This window comes from Lutjanus erythropterus, chromosome 9, assembly GCF_056507025.1.
Source record: "Lutjanus erythropterus isolate fLutEry1 chromosome 9, fLutEry1.hap2, whole genome shotgun sequence".
Lineage (NCBI taxonomy): Eukaryota > Metazoa > Chordata > Actinopteri > Lutjaniformes > Lutjanidae > Lutjanus > Lutjanus erythropterus.
Genome location: NC_139325.1, coordinates 21,540,604 through 21,563,951, shown reverse-complemented (window position 1 = coordinate 21,563,951; position 23,348 = coordinate 21,540,604). Strand labels below are relative to the sequence as shown.

The window sequence follows — 23,348 nt, the reverse complement described above, 5'->3', positions numbered from 1 at the left end:
CATATTCACTTACCTGGGAAATGGCACAGAGAAAACCAATGGGATGCAGAAGAGTTGCCTTTATCAGTCTTTTGAATTCTTTGAATGACAGAAAAAAGTATTCTGGATAACTATTTTATTCTCCTGGTGCAGATATGAGAAGCAGCCTTTTTTAGTACCAAAGGATAAAAGTTGAAACTTTCATTGACGGAACAGGACTCCCTCGTCTTCGCTGGCAACCAGTGAGGTGGGTTTGGATTCCTGGGACAGCCGGAGTGACGGTGTTACAATAAACAATAGGATCAGAGTGAGTGACACCCAACCCAGCCCATGGCGCATAGTGTGTGAGCAGAGGTGTAGCTTAAAAAGTCTCTGTAAGACCAAAGACAAAAGACTAGAACAACATCACACAATTGGTTTGCTTAAAAAATATGAACTATAACCTATTAAAAATCACCTCTGTCCTTATTATGTACAGCTGCAAGAACTGGCGGTCAAGATGTGCTGATATTTCATATTATGTTTATATTTTTGTATCCAATCACTGCTCAGGATGCCCATCAACCAGTCATCAAGTGTGGATCTGATAATATTACACGTTCACAGTTTGATGAACTCACACAACTAAGCATGGGGTGGAATGAAAATCAAGTTGGGTCTGGTCGGCTGACACCGGATACAAGCTGTGTGCAGGTGGTGTTTGGTTACAGGAATCATGTTTCGTTGTCCCCATCCCTATGCAACATGGAAACAGTTATACATTCAGACTGCATGCCTCAGACAAAGCCACAAAACTTGTTCAAAGAGAGCCTCAGGAACAATCGAGGAGATAATTTTCTTAGTCGGAGAGCCATCCTGTTCTTATGTTGATTTAGAGATTGTGTGCTCATTTTGTAGAACATCTCCTTCTAGGACTAAGCGGACGTGCTAGACGTGCCGTTACTCTGCAATGGCTGAGCTTACATGAATAAGACCAATTTATCACTCCTGACTACAAATAAGACTGATGAAAGTTAAAAAATGACGAAAGTAATGCAAATCAATTTTCCCCATTTTTGGAGAAAAAAAATGGATGTCTGTCAGGAGAGTTCCTAAAAATTTTCATATCAAAGGACTCGGTTTTGTATTAATCCTCTAAGTCTATTTGATGAGATATTGTCCCAATTAAAGAACCTCATTGTGTCAGCCCTTAGTGAGTGAAACAAAACAATCCCTGATTTTACTAAAGGACCCTAGAAAACCCGATGGTTTCCAGTCTGCGTTTTGGGATTAACTGAAAACTAGTTCACAGTAACATTAAATATTTACAACTAAATAAATAACAGCACAAGTTAAAAAAAAAAAAAAAAAAAAAGTATTATTTATTAAGAATTTACACTTAGCTAATCTGCTTCATCGGGGCTGTGAGGGTGTGATTTCATCAGATTTTATAAACTGTGACCAAAAGGCTGCTGGTACATGGAAGAAATAGGCAATTTGAGAGGGAATGAGGGGGGATTCCATCCTCCCTGTTAGCAAAATGACCCAAATGCATCGCCCTCCCATTGTTAACCTGCCATCTGACTCATTGATCTATGATCTTACTGAGGTTTGAATCTATGGCCCCGACCACAGCTCTGAAATATCCTAACTATGCTGTGTATTGGTAAATCTAGGGCACCGTCCATGGTGCTGAAGTAGCAGACAGAATTATAATTGCACATTTTTTCTCTCAGTTCTGCCCTTGTGCCAGTTTTGTCTAGGATCTAAAATATTCTCTAAACATACTAGAAATAGTAAATTCTATATTATATTGTGGCCTATATACTCTGTAGATCAAAGTGATGAGCAGCAACATGTAGTCACAGAAGAGAAAGAGGATCAGAGAGACACACTGCTGCCTGTATTATTCCTGTAACATTTCTATAAGTCAGTAGTATGTGTGCTGCTGGAAATACACCTCCAGACTAATCCACCTCTGCAACAAAATATTTTAGGGGATACATGTCTACAGACATAGTTTTTACTAAGGATAAGTTTAGGGGTTAAAATTAGGATTAAAATGTCAAACTTAACAAATCACCTGCTGCACAGAGTTATGCAAAGGTGGGAAGTAACATTTACCTCAGTACAATTTCGATATACTTGTAGTATACTTGACATTTTTTATTTTATGCTACTTTATGCTTTTACTCCACTACATTTCAGTGGTAAATATAGTCATTTCTACTACATTATATATTTTACACTGATAGTTATTAGTTACTTTTTTACACATAAAACATGAAATTCTTATATGAAATGATATAGTATGAGCTACTTCAATCAGAAGAGTCTTCATTCTGAATATACAAAATATATTTATGGAGACAGTGGCTGCATCTGTTTGAGTAACTGACCAGTGAACACCCATAGTTAGCTGATTGAGAATAAGCAGGAAAGAGAGTAAGAGAGAGAGCAGTGAATGAATGAGGCGTAAAGATAATCTTCCTGATTAAATTTAAACTTTAACATTGAGCTTCATTAATCTACCCAGCAGAATACAAAACATCTCAAATTGGCTCCACGTCAACAAACTTCAACATTAAAATCCTCTTACATGTTTTGTGTTAGTGTTTTTATATTAGTGTTTTTATAGTGTTATTATATTATTATATTTTATATTATTTTATATTCTGTAGTACTTGTAATATAGCATTGTGAAAGAAAACACTCTATAATGAGTACATTTGCATTTGACACTGTCAGTACATTTTGCTGATAACACTTCTGTGCTTTCACTTAAACACACTACAAGGAGCATTTAACTGATTATGAAACAGTCTCAATTTCATACTGATACCACTGTATGGCCTGAATGAGACCATATAGTTATTCTTAATGTCTGCCTGATGTCAGATTCTTCTTAAATTTGAGTAAACTATTTACAGCAAGCAGATCAGGTGAGCCAATGTTTACATTTTCCTAGGTAAGGTCACATTAGCAAGTTAAGAAGAAGCAGGGGGAGATTTTTCTTTAAATCATTTTTATTTTTTATGTTATATTTTGCAGTTATGGTGGTGGGAACACAGGGGGCTCCAAAATGAATGCAATATGAAATTTCCCTATAGTAGCTTTAAGTAACATTTTGAACATAGGTCTTTTAGTTGCATTGAGTATTTTTAGACTATGCTAATTCTACCTTTAGCAAAAGAAACGATCTGTCTTACCACTGGACGTGTGTCCCATCACTTTTTCCTAACTGACCCATTGAGAAAAGAAGAGACACATGAATCTCTCATGTGAAATATTCAAAACTGTTCTCACTTTGGCAGAAAATACAAAAATACATTTCCAGAGCCTTTAGAGTAGGACAGCACACCTAATCTGCTCTTCGCTCTTTAAAACATCAGAAACCTGAAAACTGCACCTAAATGCCAGTTTTCAATCAGGACACAGCCAAGACTTAAAATCAATGCTGCTGCCTCTCCTTGGACTTGACATGGACTGCTTTCCAAGCAGCAAGGTTTGCCTTGTTTGTTGGCACTCACAAGACCCATATTCTGCATTCTGCTTTTTAATTGGGATTCCCAAGAGACCTTGTCCAAAGTCTCAGCAAAACACTCAAGTCCTATCAAGCAGCCTAAGCTAAGTCCAGTAACCAATTACCCTGCTCTGCCCCAGCGGAACCGCCGCTCTCCGGATTACATTTCCTGCTGCTGCATTGTAAATGTGCCACAGCCTGCAGTGATTTCACCTAATATAAAGTTATTGTGCAGATGCAGGTTGATGTTTAACCCCTACAGGGTTGTACACACCAACAGAAATTCAGCTTAATCACTACTTCTAATAGTTACCTCAACACACCGCTCTCTAAAGGAAAAACACAGACTTTGGTTATTTTCTCCATTCACAGTGCAAATTGCCAGCTTAACCCCCCAGGCCAAAATACCTGCTAGAGAAACTAACAGTGAAACCAACTAGTAGCTACTTCCAACATACTACCTGGACCCTGGAGTCCAAAGGCTGTATTACAGCAACCTCCTATCTCAAGTCTTGTGATAGGAAGAATCTAAGATAGGATTTTTCTCAATTTAGTATTACGGAAGCAAATCTTATCTTATCTGACTTTATTCTATCTTATATCACGTTAGGAATTCCTAAACACTCAATCCAACATCATTTATCAACTTAGATGTTTGTTACCTAGCAACTGACGCTACAAAAAAACAAAACAACAACAACAAAATAAAAGATGGGCACTTAACTTCAAGACAGATATGTTTGAGGTTTTGGTAACATCTGTAGAGAAAAGCAAAGATGCTATATATGGGAAATTTACAACAGTACTAAATTGGGAGGTAAAAGAAAAAGAACTAAGACACAGTGAGCAGATACAGTCTCCGCCATATCCAGCATCCATTGAGTAAAGCAATAAAAAAACAGCCGTACAAATGAAACAAGTTAGCTAACACTGCTGTTAGCTACTGTTCCTGCTCAGTAACAATCCCATTATCATTACTGAAGAGTGCTGTTAGGTACTGTGTGTGAACACTTCCATCTTCTACCATTAGCTAGTTAGTAAGTTGGCTGCTAATGCAGGTGGGAACCATATTTACCCTGGTCACCAAACATCTAAGACAGGATCTACAAGTGAGGAAGTTTCTGTAATATAGCCTTGGGTAGTTGAGGAATATTTGCCATGTAAGCACAATATAAACTGACAGAATTACAATATAAACTAAAATAACAAAGATCTGAAAATAATCTTTCCACAGAGAGCCTTTGTAGCAAGTCTGCAATACTGTAGATTGCTTCTCATTGCCTCCCAAGATACACCACATGGCCACAGAACTATTCATATGAGCATCTAATCTGCAACCTATAAAACCAGTGGTTTATTTGAATATGTTAAGGTGGACATTTCATCTACTTTATATACTGCTCGGTAATACATAATGTTTTGTTAGTTGACTCATATTTTGCATAAATAATCTGAATCTGCAAAGTAATTAGTAACCAAAGTTCTCAAGTAAATGTAGTAGAGTGAAAAGTACAGTATCCCCTTCCAAAATGTAATTTTCATGTACAAGTACCTCAAAATTATACTTAAGTATACTGCTTGAGTAAATGTATTGAGTTACTTTCCACCACTGATTAAAACCAACTTGGTTAAGGTTAGAAAAACACTGTGGTCATAGATAAAAGACACTGACTGTTGCAGTGGTCACAACTACAGAGGTACAGCCAGTGTGTGGGTGTACGTGTGTGAGAGTGTGGTGAGATGTGTGCGCCACTTGACTTCAAGGTAACACACACATCTATCTATCTATCTATCTATCTATCTATCTATCTATCTATCTATCTATCTATCTATCTATCTACCTTCTGTGTTTAAAGTATTTTACCCGCAAGCATTATTCTATGTCTGACACTATTACAATGGTGTATTTTCATTATGTATACTTTCTCTTTTATCTTTACCCACCAAATTAATATTTTATTGTTTACATTAAATGTACTTTGTTGGCTTACAGTAAGCTGTCCCTTTCAAACGCGCACTCAGCTTCCACTGCACACTCTACATTGAGAAAACTGTGCCCTGCCTGCACGTTTTAAATGTAAATGAAACATCAAATTCGTCCTCGGTTCTGATTGGAGCCCTGCACAACGGGTCTCTGGTGGTACAGAATATAGAGAGCGAGTCAACAGCCTGCCCTGCAGTTTTTTTCCCTCACATTTCTAGGGAGAGAGTATGTAGGCGCCTTGTTTTCTCTACACCTCTGCATAGTATTCCAGAGAAGTCCCTGGAGACACTCAGCTCAATCTGGCTTGACAGACAGCTGTACTGTTGCTCAGGCGTCATCCATCCGCTCAAATAAACTGCGTCTGTTTCACCACTTCTGCTCCCAGTATTCCAGGGAAGAGGACCACGATGGACTGGCTCATACTGAAGAATGACTGAATAAATGTTTTGAGGACATCACTTCTCTGAGAAGCTCGGCTGCAGCAGCATCCCTCCTCCTCTATAAACTCTTTTGTTCCATCTGAGTGTCTCCTTTGGTCCCCACAGCTGCTTTCACCATGACAACGTTTGACTTCTCGGACATAGAGGCGTTTTTGGACTGTCACCCGGATCTCTTCGAGGAGTACCTCGTCCGGAAGGCGAAATGTGACCAGGTGAGCAGATGGTTGAAGGAGCACCAGCCGTCGAAAGTGTCCACAGCCGAGGAGCGGCGCGGCGCTGCCAGGGACCCGCTCTGGCCCACCAACCCGGACGGGCTCCGGCGCAGATCGTCCCACATGGAGCTGCGACGGAACTTCGCCCGCTCCAAGGCCACCACGGCACACCGGACCTACGACGAGCATGTAAGCCTGAGCGAACACGAGTCCCAGTCTAGCATGAGGCGCCGTGCGCTCCTGCGTAAAGCCAGCTCCCTGCCGCCGACAACCGCGCACATCCTGAGCGCCCTGCTGGAGTCCAGGGTCAACGTGCCCCAGTACGCGTCCAGCGCCATCGACTACAAGTACAGACTGAAGGAGACCAACGAGAGGGAGTTCTTTCTGGAGTTAGTAAAGGATATCTCCAACGACCTGGACCTGACGAACCTCAGTTATAAGATCCTGATCAACGTGTGTATCCTGGTGGATGCAGACAGGTGCTCGCTTTTCCTTGTCGAGGGACCCGCGCACAAGAGGACACTGGTGTCCAAGTTCTTTGATGTGCACTCAGGCACCACTGTCAGACCGTCCTCCAGCACCCTGAACTCCAATGAAGTGCAGGTGCCCTGGGGAAAGGGCATTATTGGATATGTGGCAGAGCATGGGGAGACTGTGAACATCTCAAACGCATATGAGGTAAATGCGAGACATGGTCTTAAACATATTATTATACTCTGACATAAGTTTATGCAGAGGGATAGGGCTGCAACTAACAATTATTTCATATCTGTCGACCATTTTCTCTATTAATCAGTTAGTTGTTTGGTTCTTAATATGTCAGAAAATGGTGTAAAATGTTGATCACTGTTTCCTAAAGCCCAAGGTGACGTCCTCAGTTGTCTTGTTTTGTCAATGTTCATTTTATGGTCATATGGAACTAAAGAAACCAGAAAATATTAACTTTTGCAAAGCTCAAATCAAAGAATTAGAACATTTCTTCCTAAAAATGTGTCAAAAACAACTGATCGATTAGCAATAGTTGGCTTGTAATTCAGTAGTTGACAACTAATTGATTAATCAATTAATCATTGCAGCTAGAGGGATAAACAGTGAATGTAGCTATTGATAATCTATGTATGACTCCTGTAGAGCTGCAATGATTAGGTGATTAATCAATTAGTTGCTAATTAAGTTAACTGCGAACTAATCAATTAATCATTTTGAGTCAGTAAGAATTTGAATTTGATTTCAGCTTCTTAAATGTGAATACTGAACAGTATTCAGTACTGTAGTATTTTTGGGTTGTGGACAAAACAAGACATTTGAGGACACCATCTTGGGCTTTTGAAGACAGTGATCAACATTTTTCATAATTTCTTACCAAACATTTAATCAATTAATTGAGAAAATAATCAACAGATTAATCAACAATAAAAATTGCAACAATAACAATTTTATTGCAGCCCTGACCAATTCATTGTTTTGAGTTATTTTGTAAGAAAAAAATGTCCAAATTCTCTGATTCCATCTTATAATATTTCCTGGTTTGTTCCTCCTCTACGACAGTAAATTGAATATCTTTGGGTTGTGGACAAAACAAGACATTTGAGGGTGTCAGCTTCAGCTTTAGGAAACAGAGATCAATATTTGTTATCCTTTTCTGGCATTTTATGGACTAAACAACTAATCTATTAATTGAGAAAATGATCCACAGAATAATTGATTATGAAAAAAATTGTTAGTTGCAGCCCTAGACTGGTGTGCAGACATGCTTTTTCGCCACTGAGAATAAACTTGAATAAAGACCATAAACTCTTTCATGGCCACGTTCATACATGAAAAGCACATTTTAATCAGCTGTTTTTGAAGTGCCTCGTAGGGGTCGTTCAACTTGAAGAAAGGAGAGAAGACAAGTAATTATCTCAGTCATGTCAGAATAAAAAAAAACAACTCTCCCTATAATAGTCAAAGAAAAAGGAAGGAAAGCAAGCGTTATAATCCTCTTCCCCACAAGCCAGATCCCCTCTTATACACTACCAGTTGCGCTCCACATCATTATATCATGGCCCTGGGCTGCTTGGGAGGCTATAAGGCAACAGGATGATGTTGAGCCCCCTGAGGTCTATTACTGCAATAGTGTAGATATGTGTCAGCTAGAGGTATTATAGTTTCTGCTTATAGTAAAAACAAGAATTTAAATAGCCAAAAAGCACCCCCAATAATTGCGTCAGGGCAGCTTTATTGTACTTGACACAAGCATGAAAAACCCAAATAATGTAGGAATGTGGTTATGCAGGTCATTTACTGGGCATAGTGGAATGCATGTGTGTTAATGTGGGGATCATATATGTTTGATATATGTGTAATATATGTTTTATGTCTATTCCAGGACCACCGGTTTAGTGATGAGATAGACAAGTTAACAGGCTACAAGACTCAGTCCATCCTCTGTATGGCCATCTGTAACAGCGATGGAGAAGTCATTGGTGTTGTGCAAGCAATCAACAAAAATCCCATGGGTACACCCTTTACTGAGGATGATGAGAAGGTGAGGTTCTGTTATGTCTCTCAATTATCAGATCCATGTGCATTTTCACATGCAATTTAATGACTATTTAGCATCTTCAGTATTATTATATTGTAGTTAGTTTGAGCATTAAGGGCAATTTAGAGATGGAGTTAAAATTGGATTCTAGTGGAGCATTGTGTACACACTAACACTTATTATGCAGAAAGTCTTGGGCCCAAACCACTGTTTGGATTGTGAATCTTCTTAATAGCCGTGAAGAGGGGCAAAGTGTTCCATCGGAAGCAAAATGTGAGAGAAATGAAAGGAGGAGGTCAACTTCTTACTCGAGTGTGGAACATTAAATATGTCTGGCTGTGCAATATATATGCACACTTAGGAAACACATTTTGAGTGGATCCACTCGCAATTGCTCCTAGAGCAATCCATTTGAAATAGGTTTACTAGAATATGCATGTTTGCGCTTCATTGAAAGGTCCACAGCTTGTGAATACAATTTCATTCTCCCAGTTTGTTGATGAGAAAATAATGTATTGTGTATTGTACATGTGAAAAGCTCTGGATAAGATAAGATAAAATGAGACATACTCCAAAACATACTGATGAATACATACAACACATTTAAAAAACAATGGGGAAAAGGTGTAAAATCCATAAAAAGAAATGTAAAATATCATATTTTTAATAAATAAGTATGTTTCCAACAATTCAAAAAAAGCAAAGGAGGTCATTTGACTCATTCAGGGTAAATACTGGTGATGCTGGTGCAGCAAAACTTTGTTGTTAAATCATCAAACAGTTGATGTTTATTCACCTTTGCAAGAGTTCAGCTGTACAGAAATACAAGAAGTTGTCCACAAGGTGGCAGAATAAAATTGAAGAAAATCATTTATTCCCCATTGTTCTCTGGTCTTTACTTCAAAGAGATCTACCTGAAACAAAGTTTTGATTTTTCAGTATTTTAAGCATAGCATTTTTATGATTTGGGAATCATCTAAAATAAACCTCTAAATTAAGCTTGAGCAAAGCAGTAACTACCTTTAAGCAACAAAGATGCTTAAAATAGAAAAACACATCTTGATCTGACAGCTTATTTAGACATTTTAGGGCCATTGGTGTCTGACTAAATGCCATCGGTCTTTAAATCAATACTTCATTAACAGGGAATCTATTTGAGAGAAATCTGTGCAGAGAAGCAGCAATTCCATAATGACTTTCCACCCCCATCCCCAAACACTCTCTCTTACCTAGTTGTATACCCTTTTGTTTAGCATAGAAATAGTAGATTATGCAGGCCTTTCATCACTTTTTAAAATCTTTTACTCAGGTACTGCAGATGTATCTACCATTCTGTGGAATATCGATTTCCAATGCCAAGTTGTTTTCAGAGTCTCGCAAGGAGTACGAAAGGAGTCGGGTAAGAGAATGTAAAGTGTGCATTTACAGAAAGATTTCTGATTATTTCGTAGACCCTGGACAATTAGCAGTAATGTCACAGTTTTTCTGTCCTTATTTAGAAAAAACAAGTAACAGCAACTGAATATCACTGAAGACACTCCAGCATACTTTACATTTATTATATTCTAACATTGTATTTATAGTATAGCTAGTCATCATGAGATCACTCGTGTGTGTACACATGTTTGTGTGACCAACAGAGCTGGAACTACTGTCCACAGCTAATCTTGTATACTGGATCAAACAACCAACCTCACGTGTTGGCAGTGACTCAGAGTTTTTTAAAACTTAGTGCTGATTCCTCCCTCTTCTTAACCAGCCAATAGGGGCTGCAAGTCATCAACAACAGGCTAAAAACAAGGCTTACCTGCTAGTCTGTTACAGGTCACATTTTGGCCTTTGTTTGTTTTGGCCCCCCAAAAGGTTTTGTTTCATCGTACACTGGACCATCTGCAGATTAATCCTATACCCAATATCCTATGATCCACTTTAGTTAGGCTTGACACGAGATGAATAAATCCTTGTTTTATTAGCTTTTGTTAGCTTGTTTGACAGTCACCATACTGCTGTTGTTCAAGGTCTGCTTGTAAACAAATGAGAGATGCAGACTTCACTACAAATTGTCTACTTGTAACTCACTCTTGAACCAGTGAAATTTGGTTTGTTGTAAACCTGAAAAATTACTGGGGGTGATCTAATCAGAGCTAAACCAAAACATGAGTCTTCTGAATAGCCACAACTTCCACTGGGCAATGCAAACTCCGACCAACATCAAATGTATTTAGAATTTCAGCTTTTTTGAGTTTCTCCAAAAATTTCCAAAAATATTTGTCTGTTATATTGTTGTAAAGCTGCCTGGTGGCTTAAAATGTTAGAAATATATAACTGTTTAGATTTAGATTTATTGTCCAGTTTATTGTTTCCTTATTAAGTCGATACAGTTAGATGAACCCAGGATACTTGATTAGAATATCATTACACTGCTCTTTGCATCTGCACTAGTGAGTGTACTCTTCTAGTAGTCAGTAGTTATAAACATATTACCACCAAAGGGCTCTCACCTAATGATTAATAAAACCCTTCAGCTGCAGTCTTTAACAACACTTGCAAGGAGCTTAAGTCACTAGTGTCCCTTCTTGTGGCCTCAGGCTCTGCTGGAGGTGGTCAATGACCTGTTTGAGGAACAGACTGACCTGGAGAAGATTGTTAGGAAGATCATGCAGCGAGCGCTGACCCTGCTGCAGTGTGAACGTTGCTCTGTGCTTCTACTTGAAGACATCGACTCACCTGTGAGACCTCTGGCTCTTTATTAGCTTTTAAAGTTTTTCCTGTCTCACAGATTTATTTATGTTAACTTTTTTTCATTAAACCACATAGCCTTCCTCGTGCAGAACTCTGTCACTGAGCTGCCTGTGACGATACATGTCTCTTCTGCAGGTTGTGAAGTTCTCCAAGACATTTGAGCTCATGTCTCCACTGTGCAACATGGACCATGACATCAGGTGAAAGAGGCATGATGAAAAAGACACTGGCACACAGACACACAGACCACAACAGCAACACACACTATAAATGGATACATGGATATACTTAATATTTACTGCTGTTGTGTTGTACTTTTAAGTTCCTGGACCTGACCAGTGTTTCCTGTTTGTGTTATTGGCCAACTCAGCATGGAGAAGCTATCATGCTCCGATTGGCTGATCAATAACAGCATTGCTGAGCTGGTGGCTTCCACAGGGCTGCCTGTTAACATCAGCGACGTGTGTCAGGACCCACGCTTTGATGCTGAGGTGTGGACACAGCGGTCTTCCTACTAGACCTATTAGAGGTCACACAAATGCTTGGACACATACATGCTTGTGACTGCAGTAAATAGACAAACATTGCAAACACCATCAAACACTAGAGAATTAGCATTAGTGATATGTTCAAAATCAGTCATGATGGCAAAAATGCTGTTAATTCACTGTCCTGTCAAAGAAAAAAAAAAGTGTGTTAACAAACATAAACTGTTTTCAGTCTAGCTCCATTGTCACTGTCTCTTCTCTTTACAGGCGGATCAGGCCTCAGGGTTTCACATCAGATCGGTTTTATGTGTCCCTATCTGGAATCGGACTCATCAGATAATTGGTAAGTTCACCAGAAATAATCAATTTGTTATCACTGGGAAACCAGTTTTCATGTCACAGTCAGTGATGCGTGTGTGTTTTCTACAGGCGTTGCACAAATTCTCAATCGCCTGGACAGAAAGACCTTCAATGATGCAGATCAAAGACTGTTTGAGGTTATTTTTTCAGTTCTGTTTACAGCTGTTCCATCAAAACTTTGTTCAGGTGTTCATTGTTTCGTTGGATACACATTGTGCCAAATTTTTAAGTTCCTTTCATGTGGCTTATGTTTTTGTGTCCAGGCATTTGTGATATTCTGTGGACTTGGGATCAACAACACAATGATGTACAATCAAGTTAAGAAGACGTGGGCCAAACAGTCTGTAGCACTAGATGTAAGCACTGCAACATACTCATTACAGCAATTTTTTTTGTTTTAAACTTTTTGTTTTGACCATCACCCAACTCTATTTGTATGTATGTCATGTTCTTATAGTTTTGAACAAATAAATTCTTGGTTATAATGAAAGATTTTACAGAAATAAATCATCCATTAGCTAGCATTGCTTCATGAACAAACCATGGTTGCACTGTAGGCCAACGGTGGCCAGTCTGACAGGGAATGCAGCACCAAAGTGATTTTCTTGCTGTGTTTGGCTCCTGACACCCCAAGGCTGAGTCAGCTAATTAGGCAAGTAGCTTGAAGGCTAACCACGCTAACTAGCTAACACCAGCTTCAGATGACAGCAGAAAGTGATTGACCTACTTTAGCAACAGGTAAGCAAGCTAACCGCTTTCCGTCCCTCAGTTAACTCTGAACTAAATCATCTTGGTACTGCACTCTGTTGTCAAACTGGCTTTATATCTTATCAATGACATCTTTGTGACAAGTCCAAAACATACCACTTAAGATCAAGGAAAATATTTATGACACTATTGCTCTCATGACAGCCAGTGTCAAAACCAACTACATATGACTAAAAATAATTAGCCCAATCTAAATTACTCTAAATAAAATGCTTATTTTTTTTACATGCCTTAACAGCTATTAAAAAATAGTGTATAAGAAATTAATAATTAAAGCAGATAGTGGTGTCACAGCTTAATGCAAATCTTACAGTAATGAGGCTCTTCACATTCTTTAGTGTCTCCGTCTGCGTTCTGCTCCACTGCCCGGTATCTAACCTGAGCAGTCACATTAACCTCAGCAAACATGGTTCTGCTTCACTACCATAAATATTTCAGCTGCTTTTAATAATTCATGATGAATACATGTGCCAGTCTGCTCACCTCTCATCAAAGGCAACTCACACTTCTGTATTTCTGTCACATAATCTTTGCTGTTTCCTTAAACACCTGAACGCCTTTAAACACGCCAGATTTTTCTTTCTGTCAGGAGACGCAAAATATAGCAACAAATTGGTTTTAAAAGCAGAGATGTACTTTCTTTGATCCTGTTTATGTAACAAGAAAAGAAAAATAGATCACGTCAAAATTCTTGGAACATATTGATCATCTTCTGCAGCAGTGAGGGTCTTTTTTCACATTAGATCAGCCTCAGAATAAGGTTTCTAGATCTCACTGTTTTACGTGTTTTCTTTTTTTCAGATGTTGTCCTACCATGCAACGTGCTCCAAAGTAGAAGTTGACAGACTCAAGGTACTCCACAGGAAAGGAAGATTAAGAAAAAACAACATTCGCATGATGCACATAATCACTATACTATACTAATATTATGAAATGTATTAAATCTGATGCTTGTGAGTGGTTGAAGGTGAAGTGCAATTTTAAAACTGTCTGCAATATGTTTTAGTGCTTTGCTTCTTCCCCTGCTGGCACTGTGGTGATTGACAGCTCTGTCCTCTTCCCCTCAAGGCAGCTAAGATCCCCCTGAGCAGTGAGTTAGGCATAGATGAGTTTCACTTCAACGACTTCTCTTTGGACAACGACGCCATGATCACTGCGTCACTCCGGATGTTTCTGGAACTTGGTGTTGTCCAGAAGTTTAAAATTGACTATGAGGTGAGGCCCCGGAATTTGCTCTGTAATGTCAAATGTCCATAGTGTATAGACCCTTTTTATGCCAACGTCATGATTACATCATGGTGTTAGCTGGAGGCAAAATGAACTTTTTGTGTTGCTGGGTGTCAGAATCAAATTACTAATAGCTCAAAATGGAAGTTTCATTGCATACTAGCTGCCACTGCCAGTCCAAAAAAAAACTGAAGACAACTATGGTTAAATATGATACGAACTCACAAATGCCAGCAAAGGAATCTTATCACACTTATTTTCATTACAAACAGAAAAATACAACTGATCACATGTTAATTCAAGTTTCTCTCTTTTAACTAAGATGAGGTTGAATTTCCTTGTTAAGTCTGCGAAACACATTTCATTTAAACTCAACACACCAAAACAAAATAAAACTCACCAAAACCATCATGACCAGTATTTCCAGTGTTCCAATAACCACCAACTCTGGTTTAGTTGAAATAAATCCCTTAATTCAATTGTTAGCAGATGTAGAAATAGTCTGGCTCTGCAGGTTGTCTTCCTCTCACTCAGTGCACCATAGACTGGCCATGTGCAGCTTGCTGAGCTAGAGCAGCATATTAAATTAGCAAATTTAGCAAAATAAAAAGACAAAAATCACCCCAAAAAACCAACTAGTGGTGGTGAAATTAGGCAATTGTCAATATATTTGTCCAACCCTACCCAACCCTATGGAAATTGTAGAAGACCAGTCTGGTCCAATTGCTTCATGTGAACTTTTTCACTTGCATTACTGAAGAGTAAGTGACTGTACATATACAAAACTATTTTCTTCAGGTATTGTTAAGAAACAAGCCAACAAAACATGCTAGCCAGTGTTAGCTCATGTGTTTAGGCAATGTTTACGTCTACATCTTACCCTAATATGTACGTATGTCATTTGTATGTCTGTCTTCCTCTTGTAGGTTTTGTGCCGCTGGCTTTTGACTGTGAGGAAGAATTATCGAACTGTGGCGTATCATAACTGGAGGCATGCTTTCAACGTGTCACAGTGCATGTTCGTTATGATCACAGTAAGTCTCAAGAGGCATTAAAATAGCAGTGTATAGTTGCTTTGTATGCCTAGAAAGAGTCTGAATTTCACAACACGTGCTGCCCCCTTTAATTTACAAAAGAAGCCATCCAACCTTCTATCCAATTCTCGAGCCATTTTTAAAGCCTCTCCTCAGAAAAGTAAGTCTCAGTGGACTCATCATTAAACTAATCAACAGTCAGTCACTTAACAAAACATCATTAGGAGGAAACTTCACAGGGGAGGCATCAAAAAGAGAAAATTCAAAGGAGGAATATTCGGGTAGTCTCAAAGTCTCCAAGAGAATTATAAACTCTACAGGGTTAACAGGTATTCTGAGAGCCTGCAAACATCAATAAAAAAATATCTGTCCTGGTCAAAAATGTCCTATCCTATCCTACCATATCCTACTCTCCTCTACTCTACTCTACTCTACCATACCCAATCACAACCTACCCTGCTCTACAGTATTCTACCTAACCCTATCCTACTTTACCCAGCCCTATCCTACCCAACCTTACCCTAGCCTACCCTATTCTACCCTTTGTATTCTACCCTATTCTACCCTACTCTGCCCTACTCTACCCTACCCTATCCTACCCTACTCTACAATGCTCTACTCAACCCTAGTCTACCCTATCCTATCATATCCTGTTCTAATCCACCCAATCCCATCCTGTCCCATCCCATCCCATCCCATCCCATCCTGTCCTATCCTATCATATCAAATGACAATAGTTAATTGTCAGTGATGTGTAAGAATGTGTATTTCTGCTTTACTTTTCTTAGACAGCCACTTTCCAGGATGTCCTGTCTGATGCAGAGATACTGGCACTGATGGTTGGCTGTCTGTGTCATGATTTGGACCACCGAGGCACCAACAATGCATTTCAAGCCAAGTAAGTGATCTGTGCATTAAGTTTGATGACCAACAGGTGACTTATAGTTGACTGAGTTTCACTGCTCTGTTGTTCCTGCAGGACTGGTTCTGCTCTGGCTCTGCTCTACGGGACGTCAGCCACTCTGGAGCATCATCACTTCAACCATGCAGTCATGATCCTACAAAGTGAGGTCAGATCAGTATTTCTTTTATTATGATAATGCACACATTATTCTTAGGTCTACTGTATTTGCTCTATCGTCAAGGTTTTCTTTTTGAAAGCTTTCTTTCATTTTCATTTTTGCTTTATTGGGCAATTTGAAAATGGCATATGAAAACACCATGGTGGAGGAGCATCAGAAGTCCATGATGGGCCAAAGACTCAAACCACATACCTTCTAGTATATTGTATTTAATGTCTAATTTTTATCTATACAGTTTTGGCTCAATGCCTCATACCACAGCCTGAGGCTAGATTGCAACATTGGTCCTTAGATAGGCCAAATATACTCAACTTAGCAAGAAAATAAATAATAAACAGCAAAAAACAAATGTACAAAATAAAAATACCACAAAAACACTAATTAAAAGCACCTGATCACATGACTACATGTCAGATCGATCCCTCTTGTGTCTTAGCCACAGAAAGCTACTGGTGTGCAGTTTAAGCTTTAGGATGATGCTAAGCAATGACCACTGGTGTCATTATGAGGCTGCTTTGTCTAAGAGGTAGCTCAGTTTGATCATTCTCTCCATCAGAGGTAAGTCTGGATCATGCGTTTGGTTGTACATGTCTCTATGTGTGAATCTGTCCATAGCTAACCTCACATACTACTGGACTGATCAGGTCTCATATTTTTTTGTGCAAAGTTTAGTGGCTGCTCAAGGATCTCTCATGGTCGCTTTTGAAATTTCTGAAAACCCATTTTATTGACTGCTCTGTTTTATACCACCATTGACTGCAGACTCCTCACTCCTATTAACTAGCAGTTAGGGGTCCCAAGTGATCGACAGCAGCTTCAGTTTGGACTCTTGTTTCCGCTAGAGACAACAGACATGACGGTCACCTTAATGTTAACGTAGTCTTCTGTTGGCCTTTTCACTTCTGCATTTTCACCCATGCAGACCTGATCTCAGGAACTACTTTTAAAGGAACTAAAGGTTCCTTCAGCCCATTGGTGTCTGTGTTTCAAATGTGCTCTAAAGACCTACAAAAATTTGGCAAATGCTGACATATGAAAAAGTGATGACTCTTACTAGATTCCATACACATGTATAATACACAACTATACAACAATAACGATGCCCTGCGTGGATTTGAGTGTTGGTAGCTGCATGCTGCAAGAACTCAGTCAATCAGAAATGTTTGCAGTGGAAACACACTTCCACCAAAGGTTCCTAGTCCCCAGGGAAAGTTGCTGCAGCGGGAACTCAGTTGTCAAAATTGACATTTTACATCACTGGTGTTTTGAATTTGTTCCTGTCCAGTTTTCATTGTGTCTGCAGCTTATTTGTATGTAGCGTATAGCCTACTCTGGCCACACACTGATAATGTAACCTGCATATTGTTTCCCTTTCATTTTTCTACTTTCCTACAGACTTACTGGACACACGGCCTGTCCTGCACTCCCTGCTTCCCACCCACATGCCCTCATACACACCTGACAGAGATCTGCACTCTATTGAGTCCCCTCTTTAGTTACTTAGGGACTGTGTTTTCTATTGATTTCTTTTAAGAGAGGACAGAGAAAGTCTATACACATTGCTAATTAACATAGATAATGGGAGCTTCATTTGACAGTGAGCGATGACTTTACCATTGTATTGGCTGTAAGGACACATTTGAGCCACTATTACTCATCCTTCCCTGCTTTTGTCTATGTGCCTACTGTATACTATTGTGTTTTATTTTTTTCACAGGGTCACAACATCTTTGCAAACCTCTGCTCTAAAGAGTATAGCAATATGATGCAACTATTGAAGCAGGCTATTCTCTCCACAGACCTGACGTTACACTTTGAGTAAGTGGTTGTTTTAATACATTCAGAGCTGAAGCATTTCATGAGTTGTAAAAAGTAAAACAGATATAGATTATTACAGATTATTGGATAAATTCTGTCATGTAATTAGAAGAATTATCATTTAGATTTCTGTGTGATTACAAAGTGCTTCTGTGGTGAAATAATCCTTGGAGTCTTTTCTTTGCCTTTTAACATTTTCTGTATCCTTGACTGTCTCTTTGCATTATAAGGCGCAGAACCAAGTTCTTTGAGTGTGTTCTGACTGGAGAATTCAGCTGGACAGATGAAGGACACAGAGAAGTTCTCAGGTTTCTGCCTTTGTGCTACATAAATAAAACTGTCCTTTGCCAAAATGACTTTAGCTGTGAAGAACAAAACAAGTAGCTAAAAATGAGTTTTGATGTCATCAACAGGTCAATGCTGATGACGGCATGCGATCTGGGTGCCGTCACTCGTCCTTGGAAGATATCCAAACAGGTTTGAGTCCATATAAGAAAGTTTCTCACATCTGTGCTTTCATGTTTCAAGATGCATAAGTATAGGTGCAATATGGTACAAAAAAGATGTTCTATCCTGAAAAACATTTTAAGTACACAAAAAAGGAACAAGTGAGGAATAAATCAGGAACAATGTAATTAATAATGACTCACTGATGAGTAATAACTGAATAGTTGAGATTTGAGGACTATATAGTAGTAAATAATGACGAGTTACTAGAGATAGGGACTGGGAGATGCCACATTAATGAATCATTATGTAATGATTACTTAATAAATGTCTGTTAATCAACATGTTGACTACTTTCTTCATGAGTGAACTATGAACCAACTACTGACTCATTGGTTACTAGTTACTAAATTATCAGTTACTCTTCTTGTGATGCCTCAGGTAAAGTAATACATGATGCTAAATACCACTGAACACTAAGTATTTCCTTATTACCACATGATAAGGGACTGAAAAAGAGTAACTAATAATTAAGTAATTAGTAATTAATGAGTCAGTGGCTGGACCATAGTTAATCAATTCATAGTATGTAATATTATGTCAATTTACAGATATTTCTGAACTAATTATTCATTAATTAATCAATGTTATATAGCCCTTAAGTCGGTTAAAATAAGAAATGACTCATTACTGATTCATGAATTATCTGGCTGTTCCTTCTAGCTTTGAGCGGATATTTTAACATCAAAAAGTTGCAACATGTTTGACAAAAATAATGAAATAATGTTGGTTGGTTTTGATGTCCCAAGGTTGCAGAGCTGGTGACGAGTGAGTTCTTTGAACAAGGTGACAGAGAGAGGTCAGAGCTTAAGTTGACCCCAGCAGTAAGTAAGCACGCTTTCAAAGTCTTACCCTTCACTGGGATTTTTTCCTAAACCATGTCCTTGTTGTGACCATATGATAAATGTATTTAGTCAAAGATGACAAAAGATTATCATCTCTCTGTAGGCCATATTTGACCGCAATCGTAAAGATGAACTACCTGCCTTACAGTTGGAGTGGATAGATGGAATATGTAAACCTCTTTACCAGGTGGGTAACCACAACTAATTTTGATTTCGTTTACATCATAGTCTTCTGACTACAATCAATTTAGTTTTATACCTATTTCAAGTATCTGAATTATTTTAGATTTTGCCTAGTTTTAGTCAATTAAATATCATTAGACTAATCAACTAAAATCTACATTAACATTAATTCTCTGTTGCAGGCACTGCTGAAGCTAAATCGGAAGTTGCAGCCCATGGTTGATGGGATTGATGCCAATCGAAATAAATGGCAGGACCTCTGCTCGTCCTACCAGCAGACACGCAGGGCCTCACTGTTCAATGAGAGTGCCGATTCAGACCAGAGTCCTGAGTCCCATGAAGATGCAGAAACCAATCAACAACCAGATTCCACAGAGACTCTGAAGCCAGTTGAAGACACCAAGTTTGGGTCAAAGTCTCAGTGCAGTCATGATGTGAGGAGCAGAGTGAATAAAACTTCCTGTGATAATAAACCAGCATCAGCTGGAGACACAACTTCTGCAGGAAAGAAGTAAAGCAGGGTAAGTTTTAAGTAGAGTTTTATCCATTAAAATGGTTCACATGAGACTCTTGCCACACCCTGTGATTTTCTAACACATGCACTACCTTCACAAGATTTTTTAAAATCTGGGTATATGAAATGCAGTCTTCATCTGCTGAGCACATTGCTTCCCCCAAGTGTCACTGTGTTAAACTCAGGAGCGTGAATAATTCCTGCTGGTCAAACTCTATTTAAAGGGCAGTTTCCCATGTCTCTCCTCATCTATCTATCTATCTATCTATCTATCTATCTATCTATCTATCTATCTATCTATCTATCTATCTATCTATCTATCTATCTATCTATGCTTTTAATTACTGAGAGATGAATGAGAGACCACCGTTGAAACCAAAGAGGGCCACTTATTACTGTAAAGTTTTGTAATGGGAACTGCCTCAAAACCACAAGCCCATTGGAATGCCTTTACAAAACAAAAAGGAATCACTGTGATTTCTCTCTGTCACATAAATTGCTCTTTTGAATGTAGACTGGAGCATGATCTTGTTCCTGAATGTTTCTTACTGATAGGCTGTCTTACCTCAGTTGCAAATCCTTTGGCTGCATGGCGTTATTTTCAATGTTTTGTTAGTCGACTGAGCCTTCGGCTGTTGACTTGTTCTGTGAATTGCATGCATGTGTGATGTACATCGCCACATTTAGATGGAAACCTTGTATATCCAGGTAAAGAAGATAAGTGTGGAAGGCAAACTGTTGCTGTATTGATTTTGTAAGGATATACACAGATATACTCCTCAGGCTGATTGTGTGTGTGCGTGTGTGTGTGGGTGTGTGTGTGTGAAACCTCCTAATTCCTTAAACAAATGATGACACAGGAATACAAATGGTTTTATGTTATGGGTCTGAAAGTAACTTACAAAAGGTATAGTTTGGGTTTTTGGAATATTTATTGTTTGTACAACTAACGTTAATTCGTTAACACTTTATGAAAGGGAAAATGTACAGTGAGTGGGTCATTATAACAGAATAAAAACAAGCAATGTAGTTCAGGACTTGAATCGGCCTGAAGGGGTTTATTTTGCAATAATGAGTCACTCATTGCACATTATACTGCTTATTACACAGCTAATTAAAATTATTTTATTGATTTAAAAATGATTTTATTTCTTCTCCAGAGTCTGATATCAGAACTGCATCCATAACAACAACCAACTATTCAGGAATAACAGACCTTAGAATGCCATAATTGACCAATCAGCTCAACAAAGCCGTGGAATAACTATCATTAATAAATGGTAAATTGATAGTTAATTAAACTTCATCACACAGCTATGTTAAATACTCGAATCTGATTGGTCAGTTATGACAATCTAAGGTCTGTTATTTATGAATAACAAACTGTTGCTATGGACGCAGTTCTGTTCATAGACTCTGGAGAAGCAGTAAAATAATTTTTAAGTCAGTAATCATCAATCATTTTAAAATCAACATTTGGTGTCAAATTATTGTTTGTTTTTTTTAAAGTAAGTAACCACAATAAGTGTGATAATGTACAGTGAGCAGCTCATTATTGTGAAATAAACACCTTCAGGGTGATTTAAGATCCCTCCACTTTGAGCTGGGGTCCTGCATCACCCTGTGCAATAATGACCAGCTGACTGTATATTATCTCTTACTTTGTTTATAATTGTTTCACTATTAACAAACACTGAAATTATGATGTTTTCTAGTGATTAGTAATGCTCTAACTGACATTGTTTGAGATGTTTTTGTTAAAAGTGCAACAATAAAATAGTTTACTAATGTAATCTGAATGTAATTGTTATCATCTCTTATCAGCTATGATGTAAAATGTAATTTATATTTTATATTAGGCAAACTAATGATATAATAACATAAATTAATAGTTAATTAATTAAGAATTTTTACTTTGTAAATATTATTTTATTATAATTACATTTTTATTAATACTTAAATAACTATTAATTAAGTTTAATTAACTACCGTTTTACCATTTCCAATTCTTTATTTCTCACCTGAGTGAGACAAACACATGCCATGTAAAAAGGAGATTTTATCAAATGCCTGATTCACTTTCACTTTACATACGCCTACACGTGACTTTAATTGTTATTGCTAGGCTCATGAGTACAGCGTATTACAGTAAACCCTCAGGATGTGCATGATGACTTGATACATATGCATCAGCTGAGCAAAGTTAGGCTGATTTTATTGTTCAGTGTGTCTTTAAACTGCACACAACAACATAAAAAACATCAGTTTGTGTCACTCATGGTAAGAGGAAAAAAATCTCCAAAAAAATGATCAATGCCTTTAGAAGACTTCAGTGTTGTACATACAGTATCTAAAAATGCTTAAATAGAAGTGTTAAGGTTCTTATAAAGCAGAGTGTGTACACATGTATCCATTTGTTTCTATTATTTGAGCTTCATCGTTGTGTTTTGTAGCTCATACTAGGCAGCATGCTGATTATGTTGAAGCTGCATGTATCATTTTTGACACTGTACATTATCTTGATGCCTTCTTCGACTGCCCTATGAGATTTGCTTTGCATGAAATCACTGTAAGGGAAATACTAAGTGTCGTTATGTAAGAATATTGTTGCTGCACTGTTGTTGTTGAGAACAGATAAAGATTTCTATTTTCGATCACAGACTGTACCAAAATTATACATTCATTATTTTTCATACACTGGACTCTATATTTATGTACAATTGGCATTTTCTCTTGTTATTTATAGACTGTCCACTAAAAATACAATAAAAAATACACAAGAGAAATCAAGAGAGAGCTACATGTCAGATAAAAGGGAGTGAATCAATCTCCAGCTGATTTCGTGAATAAAAAGCTGTGGCATGGAAACTGATCATTTGTTGTAATTTGTGGTTTATACATTTATGTAACACAGGTGAGGTAAAATTTTGTCGATATTGTTCACAATCACTGTGACTGTTATATACATGTAATATGGAGCAGACAGTAGGTTATAGTAAAATGTAATGACAAAACTGTGACACTCATTCTGATACTGAAGGATGAACATACAACAGACTGTGAGCTAGACTCTTCACCAAAATCAACTGTACTGTGACAAAACAAATAAAATACAGTGAACAGATTGAAGTAAACC

General features: G+C 38.1%; 1 protein-coding gene across 1 annotated transcript; it reads left to right on the top strand.

The window, feature by feature from the left end:
• Positions 1-5,447: 5,447 nt before the first annotated feature.
• On the top strand, positions 5,448-23,084 carry pde11al (phosphodiesterase 11a, like). Its single transcript, XM_084726540.1, has 20 exons — positions 5,448-6,795; positions 8,489-8,647; positions 9,954-10,043; positions 11,233-11,373; positions 11,522-11,586; positions 11,757-11,877; positions 12,142-12,217; positions 12,304-12,371; positions 12,498-12,590; positions 13,804-13,854; positions 14,071-14,217; positions 15,156-15,263; positions 16,052-16,161; positions 16,243-16,333; positions 18,063-18,163; positions 18,394-18,471; positions 18,577-18,640; positions 19,420-19,494; positions 19,619-19,702; positions 19,881-23,084. Exons 1-20 carry the CDS (start codon positions 6,022-6,024, stop codon positions 20,211-20,213), a joined length of 2,829 nt encoding a protein of 942 aa, XP_084582666.1. The 5' UTR covers positions 5,448-6,021; the 3' UTR covers positions 20,214-23,084.
• The last annotated feature ends 264 nt before the right edge of the window (positions 23,085-23,348 follow it).

Excerpts from the sequence above, each read along its gene's own strand:
- pde11al (XM_084726540.1), top strand. The coding sequence starts at position 6,022 with ATGACAACGTTTGACTTCTCGGACATAGAGGCGTTTTTGGACTGTCAC. Across the intron at positions 15,264-16,051 it reads GCATGTTCGTTATGATCACA|ACAGCCACTTTCCAGGATGT; the intron begins GTAAGTCTCAAG and ends TACTTTTCTTAG. Across the intron at positions 19,703-19,880 it reads TATGTAAACCTCTTTACCAG|GCACTGCTGAAGCTAAATCG; the intron begins GTGGGTAACCAC and ends TCTCTGTTGCAG.